We start from the raw sequence: 26,890 nt of genomic DNA, 5'->3' as shown, positions 1-26,890 counted from the left end.
TCACAGCATCCCTGAACTGGAAGGGCAGCTATTAAAATTTGAGGTCTCCTACAAGCAAGAGTTTGTCATCAAATTCCAGTCTTATTGTTTTTAGTTCATCACTTGCTTCGTTCCCATTAAACGCCTGTTGTGCTACAAGTCACATAAGCACAGTTAAAAAAAAAAACTTTCCAGGGGAGGTGATGAGCTGGCCCACCGTAGTGGAGTGGTTGGTGGCCCTGGGGATGGTAAGACGCTGGAGCAGTGGGCATTCTCTGGAAATCTGTCCTCTGTTGCCATTGCTCTGGCCTTTGGTTCAAGAACGATACCATTCCATTGCAAATCGGGGCCAGAACTGTTTCATGAGATTACTCCGGGACTATTTACCTAACAAATTCCCTTAAATGGAAATCCCTTTAGCACACCTGACTTCTCAAACATCCCTGGGGTAGTCCTCTTTGGTCCTTTATCTTTTTGGTGACCTGTTACTACAGGCAGTGGAAGCTCTGGCACTCTTGGGCAATGTGGCCACATGGGGGCACCAGCCAGGATTTTCAGGTAGGGCTGAGACCCATTTGACAGAAGATAGGGCTGAATCCACACTTGAGGATAGAGAATTCTGAGCGTGATTCTGATCTGTCGGCTCAGCCTGCTCAGAAATCCACCCTCCTAGAAGAGCCCATTCCTGGGATTCCAGGCCATGAATACTGATGGCCTGTCATCCTGCTGGTTTGTGCAAACAAAAGGTCTCCCCTAGGCAGGACTGAAACCAGCGTGAGAATAAGTGATAGGGAGACACGAAGTGATGGATTTTGGCCAGCGGCCCCCAGAGAGGGCTGTGAAACGAGAAAGGAAAACAGAAATTACACAAAGCAATCTGGAGGTTTTCCTGGCGAGCAGCCAGAGGTGTTAACAGTGAGAGTTCTCCACTAGGAACGGCTCTGGGCATGGAGGCCAGAATGGGGCTCTGCCTTTCAGGAGCAGGCAGGGAGGAGGCAGGAGCGTTGGGCAGAACAGCTGGTGGGCTGCGGGATAACTGCCGTCACAGCCAGGCTGGGGTTCATAAAACTTTAATAGCTGCTTCGCAGAGCCTAATCCCATTACCCTAGCAGGCTTTCCCCCCGCCCTCTTTTAAGTCAATAGACTTTCTGCAAGAAAGAAGCCAAGGAGGGACCTGTTTCTCCATTGCCCTAGAGAGGGGGGTCTGCGCCTGCTCAGAGGCTCCGGGGTGGGCCCTGCAGGCAGTGGCTCCGCCTCAGGGCACCAAGCCCCGCCCCTTCCCTCCGCCTGAGGGGCGGGGCCTCGAAGCAGAAAGAGGCAGAAAAGTAGAGTGGCTGTAGTTACAACATTTTTGAGTGCCTCTGGCGGGCACAGGAAGGGACTGTGATCCGGCTTCACTCTACCTTTCCTGCAGCCACCACTGCCCCAGCAGCTGCCGCTTGGACATTTGGCCCCAATGGCCTCCACGGTAAACATGGTCGTTCAGAGCCTGAGCTGAAGGGGGAGGACATGGAAGGTGTCATGGGTGGCGAAGATGGCTTCTTTGGTGCTTACGTAGGTGCCTCTTGGTGACCACAGGAACTATTGGAGAAGCAGTTGATGAAGGCTAGAAGTCCTGCATTATCAGGCTAGAGAAGAGACCGAGGAATGGCTACAAGGCCAGCCCAGCTCTCTGGCTACAGGGCCTGGGAAGTGTGGTGATATAATTTTGAGATAGAGAAATCAACTCAGGCTTTACTACCAAGGAAAGATCCACTGCAGGCCTTCAGATTAGTAACCAGGCCAACCCAGGGAGGCAGTATCTTAACTGTGAAGGCTCCTAGTGCAGAAAAGTGCAGGTCAAGCTCTGGAGGCCCACAGTTCCTGGGGTTTCCGATCTGAATGCATCTCCTTCCCCATTTTCACCCACCCATATTCTCTGCCTCCTGTGAGGTTCTACTGGCTCTCCCTCTCCAACCAGAGATTTTAGATTCTCTGTCCAGAAAAATAAAAACTTTCTCCTATGGGCTCTTCCCCACCTCTCCCTACAGAAATCCCCCCTTTTCCCTCAGGCCAGTTCAACCTTCTTCCCTTAGTGGTCAAGGATTCTTCCACCTGGTTTTCATCTCTCTTTGAAGAGAGGTTCTCACAGGGGAGGTAAAACGTTACCTCTACCCATTTAGGTTTCCAGCTGGGACTCTAAAGAAAAGACACCTATTAATAAGAGAGAAGAGTTTATTAACATGTACAGCGCACATCATGCGGGAGAAACCTAAATTAAAGAGTAATTCAAAGTTGTGGCATAGAACTCCTAGCATCTTCAAGAAGAACAATACATCTATAAAGAAATGACAGAACAAAAGAAAGGGATTTCAGGCTTCCAAGGGCAGTGGATTGTGGGAAAGGTAAACATATAGGAGAGAACTAATGGAGTACAATTTGTTTGCAGATTCCTCTGGTGTCTTCTCTGGGCTGATAAGAGTCTGTCTGCAGTAAAAGGAACATGTATACCCTTAGGCAAAGAGGAGGAAAAGTAGAGAGAACTTTCCTATATTTGCTGCTGCTTCTTTGCCTTCCATTCAAAGTGGCATATTTTGGGGTGGCGTAATTCTGCTACCCTACATTCTATTGTATTGCATACTTAAACTTTTACTGGCCATCTCAGCCAGACTGGTCTGACCTCTGACCCTTTTTTCAGGCTTTGCTCTCTGTCTAGGTAAGCTGGTGAAGGATCTCTTGCTAGAGCAATGTGTTGTTTTTTTCAGGTAATGTGGTTGCAGGTGATAATGAAATGCAGTAATGGGAGCGATGTCGGTGCTCTGGGACAGACTTGAGTAGGAGTGTGGGAGGAGACGTCTCTTCTGTGGAGCTTTATTCACTCCACTTGGGGGGCACCTGCCTCTCTCATGAGAGGTCTAGCCCTGGCTGCCTTTTTATCTGACCCAGTCCCCTTAGGTTTTAAGGGGTGAAGTTTGGTTCCTACAGTCCTCCATTTATGCAGACCTTTGTAATTATGAGTTATCATGAGCGTGTTCCATCCCTTTCGCCTTAATTCTGCAAGCCGGAAGCTGAGCCCCCTCAAAGTGAAGAGGCTTGCCCTTCATTAAATCAGTGGCCATTCTTGGCATAGCATCTTCCACTTTTAGATTCAGACTGGAATTTCTTCTGCAAGCACAAGGCAGACTCGTCTCATTGTCAAGTCTAATAAATAAATCACAGCTCGAGCCACGGGACCCAAATGTAAAATGCAATGTCTGGCACCACTGGAGATAAAATAAATTACCTGTAATCTGGTAATCAGGTCATCTTGATTCTCCACTCTGTTCTGGTGACTTCAGTGATTGATTTTGCTAAACTCAGATGAAGCAGAAGGACATTCAGGTTCAGGGCTTCGAGTTGAAACCAAAGTGGTTGAGCCAACAGATGAGATAATAAAACCCTTTGCAAAAGGAGACAAAGAGAAGAGCCATGATTCTTAGCTTCCCAAGGGCTTATGTGGAGTACTTCCTGAGGCTTAATTCTGTTTCTCAACTTCAGATTTTGAGAGACATCATTGTATCTGTGTAGCTAACACTACTTTTTTGTTTAGGGAAGTTTAAGTGGCTTTGCAAACAATCTTTGATTTTATTTGAAAGTGAACTGCCCCACAAAGATTGCATGGGGCCTGGAGTTCTAGTGTGAGGGCCATGCCTTTAGTTTGAGAAGATGGAGATCTGACTGAAGTGAAATATTATTATAAAAGGATTAAGACCATAATCAGCCCATGGCATTCTAGCCCATGGTGTGCTGTCCTACAGAATGTGGAGGAAAAACAGAAGTAGAATGCGGGGCACCTGTGGAACTGAAACACTTTATATTAGACACATTCAAAAAGTTTGCTTATTTTGAGAGAGAAAGGGAGAGAGCACTCAAGCAACTGGGGAGCTGGTAGACAGAGAGGGAAGAGAGAGAGAATCCCAAGCAGGCTCTGTACTGTCATCTCAGAGCCTGATGCAGGGCTTGAACTCATGAACCATGAGATCAAGGGTCAGATGCTTAACTGACTGAGCCACCCAGGTGTCCTCTTTTTACATTTAAAAAGTAAAAAGAGGGGTGCCTGGGTGGCTCAGTTGGTTAAGCATCCAACTCTTGGTTTCAGCTCAGGTCATGATCTTGCAGTTCGTGGATCCGAGCCCTGTGTTGGGCTCTACTCTGACAATGCAGAGTCTGCTTGGAATTCTCTCTCTCGCCCTCTCTCTGCCCCTCCCCTGCTCATGCTCTCTCCCTAAATAAATAAATAAACTTAAATTTTTTTTTAATTAAAAAGAGACAGGTAAAGTTAGTTCTAATATATTTTATTGAATACAAGATATCAAAAATATTATAATTTTAATATGCAGTCAGTATAAAAATATAAGTAGGATATTTTCCATTCCTTTTTTGGGGTCCTAAGTCTCTGAAATCTGGTGTGTATTTGACACTTACAGCACATGTCAATTCCAACCAGTCACATCTCAAGTGTTTAGTAGCCACATGTGGTCAGAGGCTACCGGACTGGACAGGGCAGATTGGGAATGTCCACTAATCAGAACTTCAAAAGGGTAGGGCAGGTGCATTTGGATGGGAAGAGAAGCAGGTAGGAAAGGCCTCAGTGAAATAGTGGCTGAGAAAGGGATGCCTCTTTTTTTGTATATACTTTTTTTTAATGTTTACTTATTTTTGAGAGACAGAGCGAGTGGGGGAGGGGCAGAGAGAGAGGGAGACAGAATCTGAAGCAGACTCCAGGCTCTGAGCCATCAGCACAGAACCCAGTGTAGGGCTCCAACTCATGAACCGCGAGATCATGACCTGAGCCGAAGTCAGACACTCAGATGCCCATAAGCCATGTTTATTCTAAAGAAGGAGCAGCTTAGGGCAGGAGTACAGAATGAAGAGGGTGTTGTTCTGTGGGCTGGACCTGCAACACATCCTTGTGTTCTCTTCTTTCACCAGAGCTGCTCCTGCCCTGCACTTTGAAGGAGAAACACAGCTAGAAGTCATGAGGAAATGGGGGTTGCAGGTGGGAGTTTCTCTGGGTGGATGTCTATCATCCCCAGTAAATGCGAAAGGTGGGAGATAGGAGAGGATATTGAAAGCCAGGGAGGAAGACTTGAAAAGCGGGGAATGTGGCTAAGTATCTAGCAAACATCCTAAAAAATAGGCTGCAGAGCTGGGATGGCTGGAGGACTGTAGGTTAAGGACACAATAAATAATGCAAGAGGATTTCCCCACATGGAGGGAGGGGTTGAGAGCCAACATACAGCTGTATGAGAGTCTACCAAAGAGCTCAGACACTCACTGTGGTTCGGAACTTTTGCTCAAATGCTCTCGGAAAAGCCAGGTTCTTAGCAAGAAAAGGCACAAGGCTATGCAGAAATATGCCCCTGGGGTCAACCAGTGTGTTCACAAGTGTGTAAAAAGGTTTACCAACTGTAGGTGTTAGAGAACAGGACAGTCACACTTCACCAAGAGGCTACCGAGCTGTAGGAGCCCAGACTGCAATAGTTACAGGAACGAAGCAAAACACCATAGTGGAGGAATCAGGGACCTTCAAATAATCCTGGTATTCATTGGGATGCCTTCTGCTGCAAGTAAAAAACTTGTAGCTGAAGACTAACTGGCTTATTCGTTAAGGATATTTATGTTTTCTTAACAAAAAGTCTGAATGTAGGCAGTTCTAGGACTGGTTCTGCAGCTTAATGACATGGTCGTGGACTTAGGCTCTTTTGATCCCTCTTTGTCACGTCCGCTCTCTTAGACGTTTCATCCTTTGGCTTGCTGCCTCATGAGCTCAAGATGGCTGCTACAGTTCCAGCATGGCATACAAATTCAAAAGCAGGAAGCAGAGGGTAAAAGGTGTTCTTCTCAACATGCCCTTTTAATCTAAGTGTTGAGAAGCTTCCCAGGAAACACCCCTTTATCTGTCATTGACCAGAACTGGGTCACATGTCTGTGGATCATTTCTAGGAAGGTTGGGAAAGCAAGGTTTGCAATCTCTAGGGAGGGAGATACACAAGGGAAAGGGTATTGGAAGCGGTTTTTGGATAGCTAACTATAGTGACACCTCAGGTCCTAAGACATCATGTTGTAGCAGGAAGAGCAGATTATGAGCCAGGAGCCACCAGCTTGCTATGTGACCTTGTCCATGTCACTTAGTCTGTCTGAACCTACAACCTTATCTCCAGGGTGAGGAACTGGATTCATTAGATGGTCTTTTTCTGCTATAACACTCCTGATTTTATTAAAACTCATTGAGAGTGTTGAGCTGTCCAGGGGTAATGCAATTAATTTAATGAGATCCATTTGGTAAAAAACAGCTGTGGCTCTTCTCCTTCCTATGGTCAGGGGACGTTTGTTGGCTGGATAAACTCTCCTGCTTGCAGATTTTGATGGAAGTTTAATTACACCAACATCTTGGTGTCCTTGGTCTCTGAATGTCTGTTCCCAGTAAGAATGTCAGACCCTGTATATGTGCTAAACCAAAGAGACTTCTCCCGGTCTTGACTGACCTTTGCCCTGCCCAGGTTGGGTCAGCCCTAGGCAGAGCTGCGAAGGAGATGAGGTAGCCCCTCTGAGGCCCCTGCACATCTTACCCTCCCCCCTGGCATTCATTACTCTCTTGAGTTTGGGTTCACCCAACTCGTCTAGATGTGAGCTTTGTCTACATCCTTCACATCACAAAACTACTCAGCTCCCTCCCGTTTCTCTAAGCTTTGCTTCAAGAGAGCCACTATAATGCTATGCCAAAGTATGAATGGATGCTGAGGGAATAAGTCTCCCCTACACACAGGTCAGGTATGGTGTTTAGTTTATGGCTCCCTTAGGCACGGCTGGGGCAGAGGAAAGTAGGTGAGTCTAAACCCTTCTCAGTTGTAAGGAACAGGGTCCACTCAGAGAAGATGTACACAGAGGGGCATTATTCTACCATCATGGGCGAGCCAATGGGAACCAGGGGCAGCAGGTGCAGTCAGGTTCTCACAAGGGATTGGGACGGGAGAAACCTGAGCAGCACCAGGGCAGTTCTGTCTCCTGCTTTATTCTTCTCCTTCCGTGGTTAAGAACACATGATTAAACTAGTCATCCCACAGTTCCAAAGTTGGCTTGTCCTCAGTTCAAGCAACAGCGAAGACTGACAGGCATCTCTGGATCTTAAATCTAAATTCCCAGGAGGAAGAGTATGATTGGCTCAGCAGGAGTCAGGTGTGCTCCCTGGTCCGGCTACTATGGCGCCATAGAGGGGGTCAGGGAAGAAGGTCATCACAGCACAAACCTGCATGCAGGAAACTTCCCCTCCAAGTAGGGCCGTACTCCTCAGAGAAGGGAGGATGTGCGCCGGGCGAATACTCCAAGGGCTGGTGTTTTGTTGTTAGCTTTTGTTCTTAATGAGCAAGTGGATTTTCCACATTGTTTGACGTAGTGAAAACCCCAGAGAACACGTGACCTTGAAAGTGTTGTTCAGTGGATCCACCATTACTATGGGTATCATCTTGTTTGTTTCAGTTATCTATCAAACGCTTATATGTAGCATGTTCTACATGCCAAACACTGTAATGGTCTAAGTGGTTTACATATTTTAACTTACCTAGTCCTCATAAGGATTCTATGAGTTAGCTATTATTATTATTATTATCCCCATTTTACAGATGAGGAAACTGAGGCATAGAACAGTTAAGTGACTTGCCTCAAGTCACACAGCTAGTACGTGGGTGAGCTGGAATCCCAGCCCAAGTACCTGGCTCTGTTATCCTTGCTCTGAACTCTTATGTTACGCTGGCCTTGGCTACATTATGCAATTTCTCTGTGCCTCAGTTTCCTCATTGGTAAAATGGGTTTAAGGCAATGTTTCCTCAGTTGTTGTGAGGACTGAAATGAGGTGGCACACGTAAAGCCCCAACCCCCTATATCAGTGTTCTCCAGAGACACAGAATCACTAAGATGTGTGTATACATTTACACAGAGAGATTTATCTTCAGGAAGTGACTCACAAAGTTATGGAGGCTGACAAACCTGAAATCTGCAGGGTGGGTCTGCAGGCTAGAGACTCAGAGAAGGGCCAAGGTCATCTGCTGGCAGAATTCTTTCCAGCTCAGGGGAGGTCTGTCTTTTGTTCTATTCAGGCCTTCAACTCACTGGATGAGACCCATCTATATTATGAAGGCAATCTGCTTTACTCGAAGCCCATTGATTTAAATGCCGATCTCATCTGAAAACACTCTCACAGAAACATCTAGGATAGTGTTGGACCAAACATCTGGGCACCTTGGTTTAATCAGCTTGGAACCTGAAAGAAAACATCACATCCTCCAGTCATACCTGGGAGGAGCCCACATGTGAGGACTCTGATCTTTTCCTTCCTTCTCACGTCTGGAGCCCTCTGAAAACCATCTCCGAGGCTGGGGGTGGCTCAGCCTGCCTGCTGACGTCCTCAGTTCCCAGTTTTGCCTCTTGCTTCGTGGGGCCCTTCCTCAGGCAGCTGCACCACCAGAGAGACCTCCCTCAGCCACAGAACTCTGGAGCCCTCGGCTCTGTGCTCCAGTACAGCTCACGGGAGCTGGTAATGACTTCCTAAAGCAGTCCATCACGCGTGTGGCACAATTACCCCGGTGGTAATAACCACGCTGACAGAAAGAATGGTTAGCTAGCTTGCAAACCCGGCAGCAGGCTTGGCTTTTGTAAGTAGACCACGATTTAACAAGAAAAGGCATCTCAGGTGTTAGATTGCCCAACACCTGCCTCAGCATGCCTGTTATTATTATTATTAGATTTTAATAACGCTGCATATTCTTAAGGCCTCCATTAGACCTAGCCGTGTTGCTTCAGCTTTGCTGTAACGTTCACGTAAAACAAACTCTGACACAACTTCAGAATTGCAGGAGCCACAAATACATTCAATGTCACAAATATATTCACCGTGTAGTAGAGGGGTAACTTCTCGGGTCCTTGTTTCTCAAATCTTGCACATTCCAAAGGAAGGGCTGTCTTCAGAAAGACTGGCCCTTGACCGGCTCCTGAGAGTGACTCCTGAGCCCTTGGAGTCTCCTGTGTAAGAAGAGTGTTTCTGTACAGCTGAGGCCCGGGGCACATTGTGTTGTTCGACCTGGGGTGGGGTGCTGGACCCTTAGTAGCTCACGTTGGTCACACGGTCCTACCCAACTGAGCTGATCCTCAATAGAAACCCTGGGTGACAAGGCTCTGGTGGGATTTGCTGGTTGACAATATGTCACATGTGTTGTCACACATGGTTGCTGGGAGAATTAGCCTGTCCCCATGCAACTTCATTGGGAGGGAGCCCCTCAAATCTTGCAAACTCCACTCTTGTGGAGTTTGGCCACACACCTTCTCTCTTGGCTGATTTGATCTGTATCTTTTCTTTTTTTCTTTAAAAAGAATTTTTTTTTTTACATTTATTTATTTTTGAGAGACAGAGCACAAGTGGGGAGGGGCAGAGAGAGGAGGAGACAGAATCCAAAGCAGGCTCCAGGCTCTGAGCTGTCAGCACAGAGCCCGATGCGGGGCTTGAACTCACACACTGTGAAATCATGACCAGAGCCGAAGTTGGACGCTTAACCGACTGAGCCCCCCAGGTGCCCCTTGATCTGTATCTTTTCACTGTAATAAACGATAACTGTGAGTGTGACAGCTTTTCTGAGTCCTGTGAGTCCTTCTAGTGGATTATCGATCTGGAGGTTGGTCTTGGGGACCCTCCAATCCAGTTGTTTGAGGACTCTGTGGTGGGGAGCAGTGGTGAAGAAGTATGGGGAATGTTGACAGCAGGAAATTAATAATGAAAGGACTGGAAGTGGGCCACGGGGGGCTCATTAGGTGGGCAACTAAGAAGGTCTCTTATTTCCACCTCAGATGTTTTACATACATGCCCCATTTATCCACCCAAACCACAAAAATCAGCGGGGTAGGTCTTCCTCCTATCTCTTAACCCCCATGGTGCCTAGCACACTGTCCTGCAATGCAGATGGCACCCTGGCCAGATCCCCTGCAACAGATGACGTGAGTGTACCCATTGTCCAGCTGCTGTGCGTTTTGGCGGCTAAGTGGCCACAGCTGCTCCTAGGAGAACTGCCTTTGGCTGAATGGGCTCTGCTCCTCCACCCCACCCCAATGGCCACCAGTGACTAGCTGACATGGGGGCACAAAGGTTGTCCACTTTTTCTCAAGGTGGGGTTAACTCCATGGTGCAATTCATGCTCCAGAGAGCTCTGTGGGGCTGGGTGGAAGCTGGTCTCTACCTAGACCATGTGTTTGCTGAGCATTCTTCCTCAGCCTTGATCTGCTTCCCATACTCCCCCTATTCCTAGGGCATCACCCCCCCCCCCATCACTTGCTGAAGAATCCCTGTCTCAGGGGTTGATTTGAGGGAACCAAGTCAATTCAGTGATGGCCCAATCATCATGGCTGTTTGAACCCCCACAATCATACTTTGATAAAATGCCAACGGCACTAACCAACTCAGCATGGCTCACAATGTCCTTGTTTCTGTAAAGGAATTTCTCAGTCATTTAAAGCTCTATCTTAGGGGCGCCTGGGTGGCTTAGTCAGTTAGACGTCCAACTTCGGCTCACATCACGATCTCACAGTTCGTGAGTTCGAGCCCTGTGTTGGGCTCTGTGCTGATAGCTCAGAGCCTGGAGCCTGCTTTGGATTCTGTCTGTCTCTTTCTCTGCCCCTCCCTTGCTCGCTCGCTCTCTTTCTCTCTCTCAAAATAAATAAACATTAAAATTTTTTTTTTGAAGCTCTTAGTTTTGGGCCCATGAATTAAAGTGGAGAAGATGTAAACCTTTTATGGTCCACTTGTTAGCAGCTCTGGGAGACAGAAGGTGAAACAATTGTTGAAAAGGAGGTTTGTGGGACACCTGGGTGGCTCAGTCGGTTAAGTGTCCGACCTCGGCTCAGGTCATGATCTCATAGTTTGTGAGTTTGAACCCCACACCAGGCTCTGCACTGACAGTTTGGAACCTGCCTGGGATTCTCTCTCTCCCTCTTTCTATCTACCCCTCCCCCACTCGTTTTCTCTCTCTCTCTCTCTCCAAAAAAAAAAAAAAAAAAAAGGGTTGCTTTTAGCCACAAGCCTGTCATTCATACTCTTCCTCCTTCCCCCAGTGGTGGCCTGTGCCTTTACTGACTCCCTTCCCTCCCCCCTCATTCCCCCAACGTTCTGTCAGTGTCTCCTGAGATCATTCCTCCCACCCTCCAATTCCTTGCACTTGACTTTTTTTTTGTCTCGGGATTTGCTTCTGAAGGAAATGAAGCCAGTGCCGCATCCCCCTTTCCTTACTATACGGATCAGACCCCAAGCTAAGCAGCAGCTATCTGCAGGGGCAGAACATCATGTCCAACGTCAGTGTGCAGAGAACTGGAGAACCGTCTGGTGTGGAAAACTCAGTGTCGGAAGTGTTGTGCACACCATTGTAGGAGACAGGGTCAGACAATATGCAAATGAATGGATGACCAGTTGACCCTTGAGCACGGGTCTTAGAGGCACCGACCCCCCAACACAGTTGAAAATCTGCATATGACTATTGACTCCCCCAAAAGTTAACTACTGTCCAGAAGCCTCACCCATACCATAAAGTCGATGAAGACACATTCTGTATTTTGTATGTATTATATACTGTATTCTTATAATAAAGTAAGCTAGAGAAAAGAAAATGTTATTAAGAAAACCATAAGAAAGAAACAATAGATATATAGTCCTGCACTGTAAAAAAATCCATATATAAGCAGACCTGTGCAGCTGAAACCCGGGTTGTTCAAGGATAAACTGCAGTTGTCTGTTTTCCTCTTAGTTTTTCTTTCCTTTGGTGCTGTTTACTGTTGGGGCTTCTCAAACCCTACTTCCCACATTCTACCAGCATCTCAAATTGGGACTCAAGGCTCATGTACAATTTCAACCAGGACTCTGGCCCGGCCCCGTGTGCTCTCTTCACTCCCATCCACCCTGCAAGGAGATGGTTAGTGTCCACTGACGTTTTGGAGAGAATCCCACGACAGCCTCAATAGGGTTGCTCCTCTTGACTCAAATGCAGTTCAACAGTAGAAAGTTCTTTTGATGCAAGGGCCTTTCAGGGAAGTCAAAAATCAACAGAAATAAACGAATTCTAAAAATGCTCCCTGTTGTCAGGGTGCTGTGGTGGCTCAGTCGGTTGAGCATCTGACTTGGCTCAGGTCATGATTTCGTGGTTCCTGGGTTCGAGCCCCGCATTGGGCTCTGTGCTGACAGCTCAGAGCCAGGAGCCTGCTTTGGATTCTGTGTCTCCAGCTCTCTCTTGCCCCTCTCCCATTTGTGCTCTGTCTCCTCTCTCTCTCTGTCAAAAATAAATAAACATTAAAAAAAAAAAAAACCTCTCTATTGTCTATTTTATAGTTGTTGAATAACAAATGAGGTCAGGGCTGATGTCTGACACAGGTATGATAAAGGGGTGAAATTCAGTTGGGGGATTCTCAGGCATCTACGAAATGTGGCTTGGGCAGGTATTTTTGGGTGTTGACTCCCCCAAATCTCATGATGTTGGCACCTTTGTGACTGGACAAAAGGCTCAGCCTTGGTCAGGAGATTGCAATTGACTCTGAGATATGGTTTGAAATCTACAGTATGGACACCAGGCCTGAGCCAGGTGATTCTGGAATCACTTCCTTGACTACCAATCTGTATAGATTCTCTGCTCCCCTCCGCTCTGACTGCAACCCCTCAAAACCTTGGCCTCGGGGATGCAGGAAGAAGCCACCCGGGCTCCGGTGAATCAACCCACTGCCCAAGACAGGATGAGATGATATATAAATGAATGAGAGAATCCATAAATGAATAAAGGAATCTGTGTTCCAATAAAACTTTATTTGGCCCGTCCTGATCAAGTTTAATAGATATTTTTAAAACATGAGTAGTTATAACAATTCCTCTATAATAACAATTATTATGAACTCCTGGTCAAGGTCAGCAGCTTGTTCCTTTACCAAAAAAAGTAAAGCCACTCTCTGAGGACAAATGGCACATGAGAAGTGGTGTATATTTCCTTTTCTTTCAAAAAAAAAAAAAAAAAAAGAAACCCAAACACTTCGTATTTACATTTTTTCCATTTAAAAATTGGTCAGTGTGATTAATTCTGTTTTTAAATATAAGCTTCTAACGTGTTGCAGGTTTCAATGTACAACTCCTAGTTAGCTGATAGATTTAAGGTGCTGTTGAGGTGAGGGTGAGCACAGACCAAGGCCAATGCGGGGGAGTCTTCCAGACTGGCTAGACTTCCTGTGGGTAACTTTGGGGGGTGGGTTCCTGGGGGGAGGCAGAATACCAGTGGTGGGAATGGCAGAGCATTCCAGGGAATGGACTAGGCTTCCTCAGAGGGCTCGCTGTGCCTGCACACCATCACCCCAGGCCCCGCGTGGGAGTACGCCTCCGGGTGGGCATCGTCCAGACTCATCCTGGCCTACACTAGGAGCAGCCTGGTTGTTTTGAAGCCCTTCCTGTGTCTCGGGGTCTCTATGCTGGTGCCCGACTCCCGAGGACCTCCGCTGTTGGCACGTTGCCTTTCACGTCCTTTCTGGATTCGTTGTCCCCAAGGCCACTTGCTTTCCCTGCATTTCTTTAGGGCCTGCTCTTTGCCAAGGCTAAACGGATGATCAAAATCAAGGGCAGTATTAATGAAACATGATAGGTCCCATGTGAAATCTTCTCTCCTAACACATTCGCTCGATGGCAGGCACCTCATCGCCTTGTTTCCTCCAAATGAGCAATTCATGCCAAGAACATGAGTTTCCAGGGTAGGCTGGGAGAGGAGTTCTGTATATGTCTGCCAGTGGGTTCGGGGTATGTGGGTGGATATGTGGCTGGAGGGATTCGTGGAACTTTCGTCTTCAAACTCACCTGTGAATGACAGCCTCTAGGACCTGGGGCTGTGAACTTGCATCCGTGCGTGTGTCAGGAAAGTGCATAGGGAGTTCTGGAGGAGGTGTGAGCACAGGTAGGGAAGATGAGTTCTCGTACCTACAGACCCCAAACTGGTCTGATCTGAAACAAGGTTTTCAGATCACACAGGGGTGAGGCAAATACAGGGGCGTGGCAGATGGGAATATTTAAGTCCTCGAGGAACCAGAAAATATATGGTTGGTGACTAGGGTAAAACTGGCTCAGTTTCCAATTTTGGAATATAAGAAACATTGCTCTGAATGAACGATCGACTAGGTCAGATGGTAATGGGCAGGGAAGAAACATCTTGGACTAAGTTTTCTGATTGGAAAGCCAGAGGGAACCCCAGCCGAGGAAGACAGTGGCCTAGGCTTCAAGGCTTGAAGACTGGGCTTCGAGGCTTGCCCTGACACAGACTAGGCCCTAATCATAACCACATCACTGGGTGTCTCTGGGCCTCACTGTCCTTCGTCTGTTAGTCCAGATCATTTCAACACTATACCAGCAACATTCCTCGGAACCCAGCCAGGTGGTAGGGCTTGTCGACTGCCCTTTAAGACACCTTTCTTCCCCACACACCGCCACTTATAAAACGAAGGGCCCCCTCTTTGCTGGGAAAGTGATCAACCCCCAAACTAGGCTCCTGTTCAAACCTGCTCCCAGAGGTTAAAGGCTAGTTATTAAGGCAGTTTAAGAAATGGACATTCTTCTCCCTCCTCGGATCCTTCCTGTGTTCTGCTAACCCCAAGGCAGCAGAGAGGGTTGGAAGGGGCAGTGGAGGTGCCAGGGAGGCACCCCTTCCTGCCAAGCCCGGCTTCCCCGGGGGGGGCCTCCTCTAGGGGGCCTGGAGCTCCTTTCCCCCTCACCACCTTTCTTTGGAGAAGGCCTCTGTCTGCACAAGATCGCCAGGGTGCTCAGAGATGCACCCACCATTGAGGTCACCCAGTTTATTGTCTGGCAGGTCCTCCGGGTTGGTGCAGAGCTTCAGGGCGCGGGAGATGAACACGTCCAGGTCGAACTGGGGGCTCCCGCCCCCGTCGATGGGCGCGGGGTGGCCCGGTGGAGAGGCAGACAGGCGGCGCTCGGGGCTGTCGGGGGGTGGGCTGGCGCGCTCGGGGCCGACCTGCGTGCTCTTGACCCACTGCGCGATCTCCAGGAAGAGGCTGGCCGGCTCGTCTTCGCGTGGCCCGGCGTCTGCGGCCACCGCGGCACTGGGGGGCGCCCCGGCCGCCTGCTTCCAGTGCGACAGGTCCAGAATGAGCTTGGGCTCCGAGTAGTGGTGCGGCTTGTTGTCGCGCCACAGCAGCTTATCCAGGTAGGACGGCGAGCCCACTTTGTAGTCGCAGGAGCGGCCGCAGTCGGCCTCGAAGGCGCGCTCCATGGACGAGTGCGAGCGCTCCAGAAAGCGCTCGGAGCTGCTCTGCGAGTCCTTGCGCGGATCCACCTGCACGTCCTCAGCCAGCGGCGCGGAGCCCGCGCGCGGGTCGCGCTGTACCTCGCTGGCGTCCTGACACCTGTCCGGCCTCCACTCCAGGTCCGATGACAGGCTCACAGGGTACCTGCAAAGGTTCAGACGGACAGAATGGTGATTGTCCAACCTCGGGTGAGTTGGCTTCCTGGAGGGAGCCAGCCCCCTCATCCCGGTCTGCCACCCACAGGCGGCCTTTCCATTCCTTCCCTGTCCCTCGAGTCTTGTGACCCCCACCTCCCGAGATAGGAGAGTGATGGGACAAGGTAATGGTGAGCCTCCAGCACTCAGGTGGAGGGGCTGATTGTTTGGCTTAACCCTTGTATTCTTCGGTATACATTCAATACCCTACAGGTATTTCTGGAGCACCTTACCACCTGCCAGGCACTGGCATTGCCAGACACAGCAGTGAACAAAACAAGAAATTCCCCGTCCTCATGGAATCTATTTGCAAGTGCATCCACCTGTGCGGTGCTCCTCACATGCTGACAGATGCACACAGGTGCACACAGATCACCTGGGGACCTTATTAAATTGCAGCTCTTGATTCAGTAGCTCTGAGGCGGGGCCTGAGAGTCTGTGGTTCTAACAAGCTCCCAGGTGATGCTGATGCTGCTGGTCCAGGGACCACACTTTGAGTAGCAGGGCCCTCATGAGTGCTTCTCAGCCCTGGCTCAGATTAGAATCACCCCACACCCCCATTTCCGACTCAGTAAGTCTAGCGGGGGGGGGGGGTGCATCAGCGTGGTTTTAACATGTCTCCAGGTGATTCTGAGGTACAGCCAGGACTAAGAACTCTCGCCCCAGTGGATCTGGTTGGATGCCCCACAGCACCCTGCATCCGTGCAGTGCAGATGGGATCTGTGGAAAGATCATAGACACCCTCAGGAGAGGCCAAAGGTCTTGGAATTCTGCCTTCTGTCAACTGCCCTGCAGCCACGGACAGCGAGCAAAGTCAGCTGGCCGAGAGCAAATGAAGGGCAGTGTGCAGGCCGGGCCCTCTCCTTCCCCTGCCAGGTACTCCATGCAGAACAATGTGGAGGGAGAGAGCACAGAGGAGGCAGTGGCCAGCTGCTCACGGTACAGGATACCTAGTGCTCAAACCCAACGCACCAAGGATGGGCAGATTTGGCCGCGAAGGGGCAGACGCATGGCAGCAGTCCATATGATGTGGTTTGCGAGGCACAGGAAGGCTCCGGTACTGCCCGCCCGCCCTCCCAGCAACGCCATTAGGGCAGGAGTCACTCCCAGAGGTGAACACAACACTGCCTCCTTGCACAAGGGGCCTGGAAATTGCAGAGATTTCTAGGAGGAAGAGCTTGTGAAGACCCTTATCCTTGGCTGCTACATGCCAGGGGCCAAACCTTGGTTCTCTGAAGCCTTCACGGCGGCTCTGTGGAGTTGGTATCATCACCCTGCCTTACAGATGAGGACGCTGGTGTTTAAAGGTTAAGCCATCTGCACAAAGCAGGAGGGCCTGCAGGAAGGAGTCTGCCATTGATTGGCGCCTCTCCTTCAGGTGGGTATTAGGGGCAAGTTAGGAGCAGAAGCGTGTCAGGTCTAGAAACAGTCCAAGTTGCTGGGCAGTGGCCAGAGAAACCCTGCAGCACAGCCATGAGAAGCATGGGATGCGCCCCTCTGGGCCCTCACAGGCTGTGGAGTGGAGGGGGAGGGGCTGAGGGACCACAGTCAGGGCGGGACTAGCATGGGGGGTAGCGGTCGGAAGAGTCTTCATTAATCTCTATTTGCTGGCAACTCTTGATAACAACAATCCACAACAACAAACCAACAAACCTGTCCCAAAATAGCAACATTGCCCTGGCCCTCCCTCGGTGCCTCCTTAACCTGAAACCGATCATCTGTCAAATGACTGAAAAGGAGAACCAGCTCATCTGTCACTTATGTAACTAGCTGTCACATTCCCACAGCAGTGGGGCTCCCACTTAGGGCCCCTCGGAGTCCTAGCTGCTAAGCAAGCCCTCGACTTCTATTTCTAAACCGAGCAGCTCTCGGCTCTCCCTCCCAGGATTACCAGATGGTGAGGCCCAAATGTTTAGCTGCCTGAGCCCACGTCAGAACAGGAAGGGACCTAACAAACCATAACATGCCTGCACAGAGATTGTTAAAAATGTGTGTGTTCTACCCTCCTCTGAATCACTCACTGGTAGTGACTTCCGGGCACACGACGTTGGGGAGGATTCTGAGGGCGAGCCCAATTTGGCAGGAAGGAGTCCTGTGATGGCTCAGCAGTGTTGACCCAGAGGCAGACCAAGGAGGCCCCACACGAGGTAGCTATTAGCTGTGTGGCAAGACGCTCAACTCTAACCTCTCTGGGCTGTCACTTCATCATATGTCAGTGGGCACTAATAATAATGGCATGTCCCTTCGTGGCATTTGTCAGGAGGTGCAAATGATGTGAGCCACGCAAAAGTGTTGTGTAGTAGTAAGTTTTCCATGGTCGCCCTGCCGTGCACTGGTGCAGCGTACTTTGCTAGGGCAGATTCCCATTCCGCTAGAAGTGAGCTCCAGTGATGGGTGCTCCTTAAATGCTTGCAGAACACTGTATGGAGCCCTGTGTCCAGTATACCCAGGGTGGGGGGGAAGGGGTGGAGGCTGTATTGCACCAAGGAAGGTCCCCGACCCACACATGCTCATCTACTGGGAACACCTGGGGACAGGAGAGAAGGCAGGAGGCTAAGTTGGAGAAAGCACCCGTGGGCTCTAGAGCTTGGGAGACGGAGGGAAAGGTCATGGCGCAACACGGGGGCCAAACAGAAATGGGAGTATGAGAGCGTGGGTTCTAGACTTCAGGGCTGGAGGCCTCTGGAACTGCACCTGTCCCAGTTGGAGAGCTGGCTCTGGTTGGCGGCCATCAGCAGGATGTCGTCGATCTCATCTTCGATGCGGAAGGGGTGCTGTGAGGTGGGCTCGTCCTCGGGGCACGAGTATGGGCTCATGTAGGGATGCTGCAGCCCCATCTCTGCTGTTAGGCGATCCATGGGGTTAAAGGTCAGGATCTTCTCTAGAAAGTCAATGGCTGTGGGGAGCAAAACAGGACACGAAGGTCACTCATTGCCCTGCCCGCAGAGAATGCAACTCTTCTCTGACATTTGTTTTTGTACTTTCCCTTTTGTAAAAAGTTTTTTAGCCATTTTCTTTCTTGTGATCCTCACCACGATCCAGTGACAAATTCAGAGCAGAGACTGATTTTTGACTTCACAAATGAATCAACAGAGGCCCAGAGGGGTAAAGTGACTTCCTAAAGTCACTGCTGGTTAGAGAAGGCCTGGGGCGAGAACTCTGCCTTAGGGTGGATTTCTCCAGAGACAGGGGTGGGGATGTAGGTAGTTCAGTGGTAGTGATCCCGGAAGCCCTGGTAGGGGAGTGGGAAAGAAGGCCCGACAAGGTGTGCCCTTGAGCAGGTTCCTCCTGTGGTCACCTGGGGCTGGGTTCTGCTGTGGGAGGGATCCTCTAGGAGACAGCGTGGGACACACTTCAGAGGTGGCTCCACTTGCGGTGTTGGGGGGACCTGAGGTATCTCTACGCCCACTCCCATGTGGTGGGGGTTGCATGCTGCTGGGGTGGACAGAGGAGCCTATGGCTCCCAGGTGCCAGCAGTGACAAGCCTCCACTGAGAAAGGTCACTGAGAAAGTGTGGCAGGTGGGACAGGACCAGGGCTCCTGAGTCCAGTCCTTCTACGACATATTGCCCCTGGAGGTTTGACAAACAAGGGCAGGCAGGCTTGATATTAAAAATATTTAGCCACCAGGCTGTAGCCCTTCTGGGGACTAGGGACTAGATCAAGGGGAGATCCTAGGCAGCTGGAACCTGGATAGGCAGGGACACTCAGAAGCCTTGGGGAGTGGCTCGTTGCCAACCAGCATGAAAGTACATCGAGATACCGGCAGCCAATGGGGGGGGGGGGTGGTGTGGGTGTGCACGGGCCAAGCATCAGCTCTGCACACAGGTACTGGTGTCCTTTCTCCCAAGGGTGGTGGGGCCAGCCATGTGCCCTGTGGGCTCTGCTCTGGGTTATCTCAGGGCAAGGTCTACCTCTCTGGAGGTTTGCATTACCTCTGGGTGCTGGAGGCCCCACTTAAATCATGACTTGGCTAATCGTGTTACCGCCCTCACGGTAAGGGAGAAATGCAGCTGAGCTCAAGGACCTCAGCCAGCACCACGACCCTGCCCCTCACTCCAGCCTGGGTCTCTTTGCAGGAAGATTCACCAATGATTCAGGAAATTGACGGATTCAGAAGGTCACTGGCTTCCCAGGAGGACACGGCACTTCTCTGTAACCCTAGACGGAAAGATCAGTAATGCAACAGTAACCCTGATCACCGCCAAGTGCTCTGGGGTTCAGGGGGTGCTTCTGGGTCGGGGCTGCCAGACCTGAGAGAGCATCACAGATTGCCAGGGCTGGGAAGAATCGGGCACCGCAGCGCACAGCCCCGCTCTGGTACTGCCTGGCTCCAGGCGGGGCAAGTCTCTCCCTCTTGGGGCCGCCTCCCTCTCTGGGCCCGACCTATTACTCTGGACCTTCTGACAAGGAGAGGAGAGAGTTGAAGCTCTAACCAGGGGCAGGCATCGTCACCATCGTCACTGTTACTGATAAGCACCCAGCAAACCCTGAAGCTGGAAAGGGCCACTCCACGGACTCTACTAAGAATCAGTCTCCTCTTTCCTCTCCCTGATAGTCGTCTTCTAGCACGTGCCCACACACTTCTGGAAGCCCAAATATTAGAGCCTCCTTATATCTAACCCAAAGCTGCCCCCCTTTAACCTCCGCCCCTAAGCCTAGCTCTGCCCTCTGTGGTTCCCACGTGTCGGCATGTTCTCTCTTCCCCATGATTGGTTCCCTCACAATTCAAGGCAGCAGCAGCCGGGTCCTGTGCAAGCCCCCCTCCCTCCACCTGGCACACGCTGGCCCACATCTCCCAGCATCCCCTGCAGTTTGATGTGGTTGTGTGATGGGGGCCTTTGGGGGGGGTGGAAGTGATGTGATACCCCACTTTCAGGCCACATGCATAAAGATCTCTTGCAAGAGCCTCTGCTCTCTCTTCCCCTGGCTTCGACCAAAAGTGGGTGTCCAGGGGGACCTTGAAAGCTGTGTGTTAAAGATGGCGACACCTTTCTGACAGCCTGGGTCCTGGGCAGAGCCCCAGGCTCCCCCACTCTGTCCGGACTTGAGATGAGCCATGCATACACTGCTAGCAGGATCACTTGGGAGGTTCCAGGTTTATCTGCCACAGTGTTAGTTTTGCCTCAGCGTAGAAACCCTACCCACCCACCCCCCTCCAACTCCTCTCCTCTGGGCTCAATCTCCCCACATGTTTTGAAGGCATTTCTAATATGAGACTTCTGTACAATTTTGTCACATGCCTGTGGCCCAGTAGACTCCAAACTGGACTTCCCAGAGCCCCAGGGGTTCTAGAAGGATTCTCAGGGGCAGCTCTGGAGACTGAGAGGCAGGTCAGCAGGGCCCTGAGGTCCCCAATTCTGCTTCAGCCAGAGCTCTCCTTTTACTTGTTTTGATATTAGATTTCTTCACATTTGTCACTTATGATATATTTTTTTATTTAAAAAAATTTTTTTAATGTTTATTTTTTAGAGAGAGACAAAGTGAGCAGGGAAGGTACAGAGAGAGAGGAAGACACAGAATCTGAAGCAGGCTCCAGGCTCGGAGCTGTCAGCACAGAGCCTGACGCGGGGCTGATGTGGGGCTCGAACTCACAAACCATGAAATCGTGACCTGAGCTGAAGTCAGATGCTTAACTGCCCGAGCCACTCAGGCACCTCTATGACATAATTACTTCTTATAGTAAATGGAGCTCAAAACTGATGCCCCGATACAGTCTCAGGGACTGTCTCCCTTGTCCCGCGCCTGTGGCTAGATGGCTGTGTCAGATGCTGAGGGACAGAGTCACTAGACTGTCCTTTGAGCCTCTGGGGGCTACAGCCAGAGAGACACCCCTGCTTCTTCCCAGGCCTGCGGGGCCTCAAATGTACAGGAGAGGGAGTGACTGGGGGTCACCAAGTGCTCTTCGGGGCAGGGGGGCCTGACGCCCTTTCTCTCACTGGTATTTCGTACCAATGACATCTCCTCCTAAAGCCAGAGATCAGTTGGAGACCTCTTCACGGCCACAGGCAGGCGAGAGAATTTTGTTTGGAGTTGAGTTTTGGCACGTTGGGAGGGTGGGGCCAGCCTAGCTTTAGTGAACACCTGTTTGGCTACGGGATCGAGTCCAAACTCCTAAGCGTCTCAGTCCTTCTCACCTCTCCAGCTTTACTTCCTACCGCCGGGTCTGTGACTCGTCCAGCCGATGTGAGCCCTTACCACGTCCCCTGGTTCAGCTTCTCTGTCCCTCTCGGTGCGTGGTGGCTCCCTTCCTCTCCCCAAATACCCGGGGCTCCCGCCGGCCCCTTCGGATGTGTTCCTTAGTCTTTGTTCTCATCCCTGGCAGGTGTTCCTGGTCTTCCCAGCGAGACCACCTCTTGTGTCTCTGAACTTCCACCCCTAGCACTCTGGTGGCTTAATAAACGTCAGTGGATGCTGCTGATGACAGTGACAGTGAGGCGCTTTATCCCTCCAGGACCAACTCTGATTTTGCCAAGACAAAGCCCACCACTCTGAGAGCCAAGTCCCCGAGGGGCTGCTATGTGTGTGGACACGGGGGACACGTCCCTGATCCAGAATTCCCGAGAGGTAAACGCACCTCTTGTCTTGTGGTGGGATTTCTACAGGGGCCTAGGACTCAAAGTAAATATACATGGGCTGAGTCTTAGTTTGTGGTGAAATCAAATGATCCCTCTTCTCCTTTAATGAAGGGAAAACTGAGGCAGCTTATGATTGAATGGGGATCATGGCCAAGGACATTTCTGAAAGACATTGTTAGTGCTTTCCTGATGGTCTAATTTGTAATAAGGACACAAAGTGGCACAGAATAAATATCATTTTATAGCTTCCACTGCAGCAAGGTAGAGCTGTGGGACTAAGTTCTGGCCAACGAAACAAGAGTGACAGTGAGGTGTACAAATTCTGGCCCATGACCTTAAGGGCAAGGGGACCCGCCCTCCTTCCCTACTTTCCTCCAGGTGGTAAGAGGGCAGAATAATAAGATAGAAGGCGCTTAGGCCCCTGGGTGACTTTGTATAGCAGGCTCAGCATGTTGGGCCTGGACTGTTTGCTTTTAGATTATTAAATAAGAGAGAAATAAACTTCGTAACTTCCTTTTACTTTTCTTTTCTTCAAATATTTAATTTTAAGTAATCTCTATACCCATGTGGGGCTCGAACTCACAACCGGGAGATCAAGAGTTACACGCTCCACTGACTGAGCCAGCCAGATACCCCTTAACTTCGTTTTTCTTAAAAAAGAAATGAATCTCATTTAAATCATTAAGAATTTGGGTCTCTCTTACAATTGGCTGAACCTGTATCCTACCTAATAGAAGGGTCTCCTAAGGAAGCCTCTGGCAGGTATGAGGCCTGGTGATAATGTTAACATTTAAGTTGATGAGTAACTATCCTATGCCCAGGGCTTTACAAATTCTGTTTTACTTACTCATCATGATGACCCTATGTGACGCATATCATTATACCCATTCTATAGTTAAGGAAACTGATATGCAGAGAAGTTAAGAAACTTGCTCAAGGCCAAACAGCTACTCACTGATGGAATTGGGAATTGAGTCTGGGTCTGGGTCTCAAGCTCATAAAACTCACATTCTCTAAGAATGAAATCCTGCCATTTGCAACAACGTGGATGGAACTGGAGGGTATCATGCTAAGTGAAATAAGTCAGAGAAAGACAGATAGATATCCTATGTTTTCACTCATACGTGGAACTTGAGAAACTTAACAGACCATGGGGGAAGAGAAGGGGAAAACATAGTTTCAAACAGAGAGGGAGGCAAATCATAAGAGATTCTTAAATACACAGAACACACTCAGGGTTGATGAGTGAGGGGAGGGGTGTGGGGGAGAGAGGAAATGGGTGGTGGGCACCTGAGGAGGGCACTTGCTGGGATGAGCACTGGGTGTATGTAAGCGATGAATCATGGGAATCTACACCCGAAGCCAAGAGCACACTGTATACACTGTATGTTAGTTAACTGGACAATAAATTATATTAAAATATAAAAATGAAGAAAAAAAATCTCACATTCTCTGCACCACATCATCAAGGGGGAAAAGGTAAAGGGAGAGGAAGCAGGGCAGGAAGGAAGGCAAGTGAAAAAGATGAGAAGGAAAAGGAAGCAAAAACAGGGGTAGACTATGGGAGACCACTAACGACTGCCTTGATGGGGGCCTGATGGCTGCACTCCAGGGGCCAGTGACGCTCAGCCTGGAAGTAGCTAGGGCAGATTCCTGCTGCAGTGGAGTGGCCTTGGCTCCTATGTCTAAGGACTTCGCTCCGTCCTTTTGGAAGGAGACCGCCCCCCTAGCCCCGCAGGGTGAAGCCAGAGCACGGCCTCCAGGGTGCTGGCCTGGCTGTCCCGCGGAGGTACCTTCGCTGTTCACTTCCGGCAGCAGCTTGCGCAGCGGCCGCTTCACCTCCCAGGTGCTGCTGACGAAGGAAGGCATCACCTTGAGCAGCTCGTCTTTGTCCTCCTCCCGGATCACGGGGATGGTCTCCAGGATGAGCTGCATCTGCTCCAGCTCGTGGGCCCCTGGGGAGCCAAATACGAGATGGTTACGAGGGAGCTGCCCAAGTGGCTGGGGTGAGGGAAGCCCCCAGGTGGTTCTAGGAGGCCTGGGAGGGGCAGCACAGGACAGTGGGAGCAGCGCTGGGCCGGGGGCCAGGGCACCTGGGTTCTGGTCTTCCCTCTGCCACTAACTTGCTGTGTGACTGTGGGCAGGTTGCTTGCCATCTCTGGGGCTTGGCTTTGTCAAATGTCTCTGCTTCTGGAATGGACCAGTCTGATATAGACTGATCAGCCAGAGCTAAAAGCCGGGTCCAAGACTTCCCAAGTCCCCTTTCCAGATGCCTCTCTGCATGTTCTTTCACAGGCTGGGAAAGGAAATGATTTTAAAACCAGGACTGAGCCTCACCTTTTGGTTTCCAATTAGGAGGATCCCAATGAGGAGGGGGAAATTCAGAAATAACAAATTGGCTTTGGAATGTGTCTTGGGAACTAAGTGGTACTGCTCACTCCTTCAGGCAGTGGGAGGAGGACAGGTTATGCCAGGTCTGCGGAACAGGAGTGGAGTCAGGCATTTATTCGCTCCTTCATTCATTCACTCAATAATGACTTACTGAGCACCTTCTTCCTGGCAGGCATCAGGCAGGAAGCTCGTCCTTAAGGAGCTTCAGACGTTAGGAGTCTCAGAACTCACAACTCCTGCCGCCCAGACACTGATGCTGTGTCAGCGCTGTGGCACTGCTGGTGAGGCTCAGGTCTCTCTCTTCCTTGTCCCCCTGGACCTCTAGACTCTTCTTATTTCCACTGCTCCTATTTTCCCTTCTGCTTGAGTACCCCTTCCACTTACCTCTACGGGTTAAATCCTTAACCAAGACTCTCCAAATTCAAGAAGTCCCCAGACTCATCTAGCTGCTCAGAGGGCCCTCCCTTTACCACCAATTCCTACAGGACTCCCATCTGCCGGAAGCTGGTGGCCTATGGTGGGGCCCTTCTATGTCCCCCAACGACGCCCTGTGTAGCACTAAGCACGTGCGGATGCTATGGTGCTGCCCCAGCGAGTGCCTATAGCTCAGGTTCTATTCTGAAGCAGCCCCTTTGGCTGCCCCCACGGAGGACAGCTCAGGGACTCTGGGAGCCCCCTGAGGGGCCCCTGTCCAAATGAACACTCCAGACCGACTGCTCATAGTCGCAGGGAGAGAGGAGGAAGAGGCTGAAAATGTAGGATAGATGTTTTCAGGAGTCAATCTCAAGGTGTCTGAGTATAAGTAGTCACTTGATTTTGAAAGTTCTGTGCTCAGTAGACTATTTTTAGCCTCTCCAGTATTTTGCCTGAAATGATAATAAGGTGCCTCCAAGTAGTTCCATAAGGCTGTGCAGGTAATTTCCTTTTTTTAATTTTTTAAGTTTATTTATTTATTTGGAGAGAGGGAGCAATGGAGGGGCAGAGCGAGAGGGAGAGAGAGAGAATTGCAAGCAGGTTCCACGCTGTCAGCACAGAGTCAGAGGCGGGGGCTCGATCTCAGGATCAATGAGATCATGACCTGAGCTGAAATCAAGAAGAGTTGGACGCTTAAGCGACTGAGCCACCCAGATGACCCCACACAGGTCATTTTAAAGAGAAAGACCAGGATGTTTTGTGATTGGCATGCTGTGTTTTTTTTTTTTTTTTCTTCTTCTTTTTTTGCACTCAGTTTGCCCTTTTTACAGAACGCCACTAGAGGAGAAGTCAGATGACATGGCTAGTGACTTACCGGCAAAGAGCATTCTCCCCGTGAGCATCTCGGCCAGGATGCAGCCGGCGGCCCACATGTCGATGGCTTTGGTGTAGTTGTTCGGGGAGAGGAGCAGGCGTGGTGAGCGGTACCACTTAGTTACCAACCCTTCCGACAGATAACCCTGGAAGACAAATAAAACCCAGTTCTGATGATCAGCCATGTGTAGATACCCTCTCTCCCAAGCACCTCCTTCGAGGATCTCTCCCCATCCGAAGGCAGCACCCCTTTCTGGATCCCTTCACTGTTGAACCTTACCTGAGGCCCAGGGGTTCTCCTCTGTGGACAGGGAGGCAACATACCAATATTTCAAAAAGAATACTTTCCCACCCCAACTTGATGTAACCATGCAGAACAAATCTGCCCTCATCTAGTAAGAAGATGGATAAATAGGAACCATAGTCAAGTTCATTACCACCATCAATGGAGTAATGATGAGAACCTGGAATTTCATTTATCCAGTGACTGCATCTCAGAAATAGCCCTACATTTGAAATCAAGCCAGTTACTTTGGTGCTGATGAGTAGAATTAATGTGGCTACAATGTCAGAGACACCGAGCCCCTGCTGAAAATGGATAAGGCCAGCTTCGTAATGGGTGCAGGTGAACAGCATATGGAAACAGCCCTAAATGGCAGAGTGGACACAGCTTTGGTTGGCTCAGAGGATTCTGGGAGTTCTACAGTGTGTCTTTTTGGCAGACAGATGTACTAGCTGACTTCAGCCACTGCTCAGGGATTTGTGCTCTGGGATGGAATCCTTCCTTACAAGATATGGTGATGACATAAGTGTTTTAGCACAGAATGGAAAATATAGCCAGGCAATTTGGAAATTGTTTTCTACATAATGCAGAACGTTTACCCCACAATGTAACCTGTGAGGTGTCCATTTGGATTACCTGGAACAGTCTCTTTAAATTGAGAAGGTAGACCCATTTTGGGGTCAAGGTGAGACAATTCAGACTGAGGGGATACCATGGGAGACTTTAGGGATGGTCTTGTTATCTGCTGATGGAACTCCCCATTTAGCATTTGAATTGTCCTTTTTACTGGCTGAAGAAGTATCACAGACCCAGGCTAAAGCAGATGAAAACTTAAGAAGCCCAAATACC

At 49.9% G+C, this 26,890-nt stretch overlaps 1 protein-coding gene across 2 annotated transcripts in view; it reads right to left on the bottom strand.

Annotated features, from left to right (window-relative positions):
- Positions 1-14,756: 14,756 nt before the first annotated feature.
- MAPK4 (mitogen-activated protein kinase 4) overlaps positions 14,757-26,890 on the bottom strand; it is a 52,276-nt gene continuing 40,142 nt past the window's right edge. Inside the window, exons 2-5 of one of the 2 annotated variants that reach the window (XM_042962146.1) lie at positions 25,760-25,904; positions 23,874-24,035; positions 18,177-18,399; positions 14,757-15,453 (exon numbers count right to left, since the gene is read on the bottom strand). In XM_042962146.1, coding sequence (XP_042818080.1) covers positions 14,757-15,453; positions 18,177-18,399; positions 23,874-24,035; positions 25,760-25,904 — 1,227 coding nt within the window. The remainder of the gene's footprint in view (positions 15,454-18,176; positions 18,400-23,873; positions 24,036-25,759; positions 25,905-26,890) is intronic. The other variant, XM_042962147.1, reaches the window with a different exon arrangement.

This window comes from Panthera tigris, chromosome D3 (genome assembly GCF_018350195.1).
Source record: "Panthera tigris isolate Pti1 chromosome D3, P.tigris_Pti1_mat1.1, whole genome shotgun sequence".
Taxonomy (NCBI): Eukaryota; Metazoa; Chordata; class Mammalia; order Carnivora; family Felidae; genus Panthera; species Panthera tigris.
The sequence above is the reverse complement of the archived record's forward strand: the minus strand, read 5'-3'. Positions and strand labels throughout refer to the sequence as shown.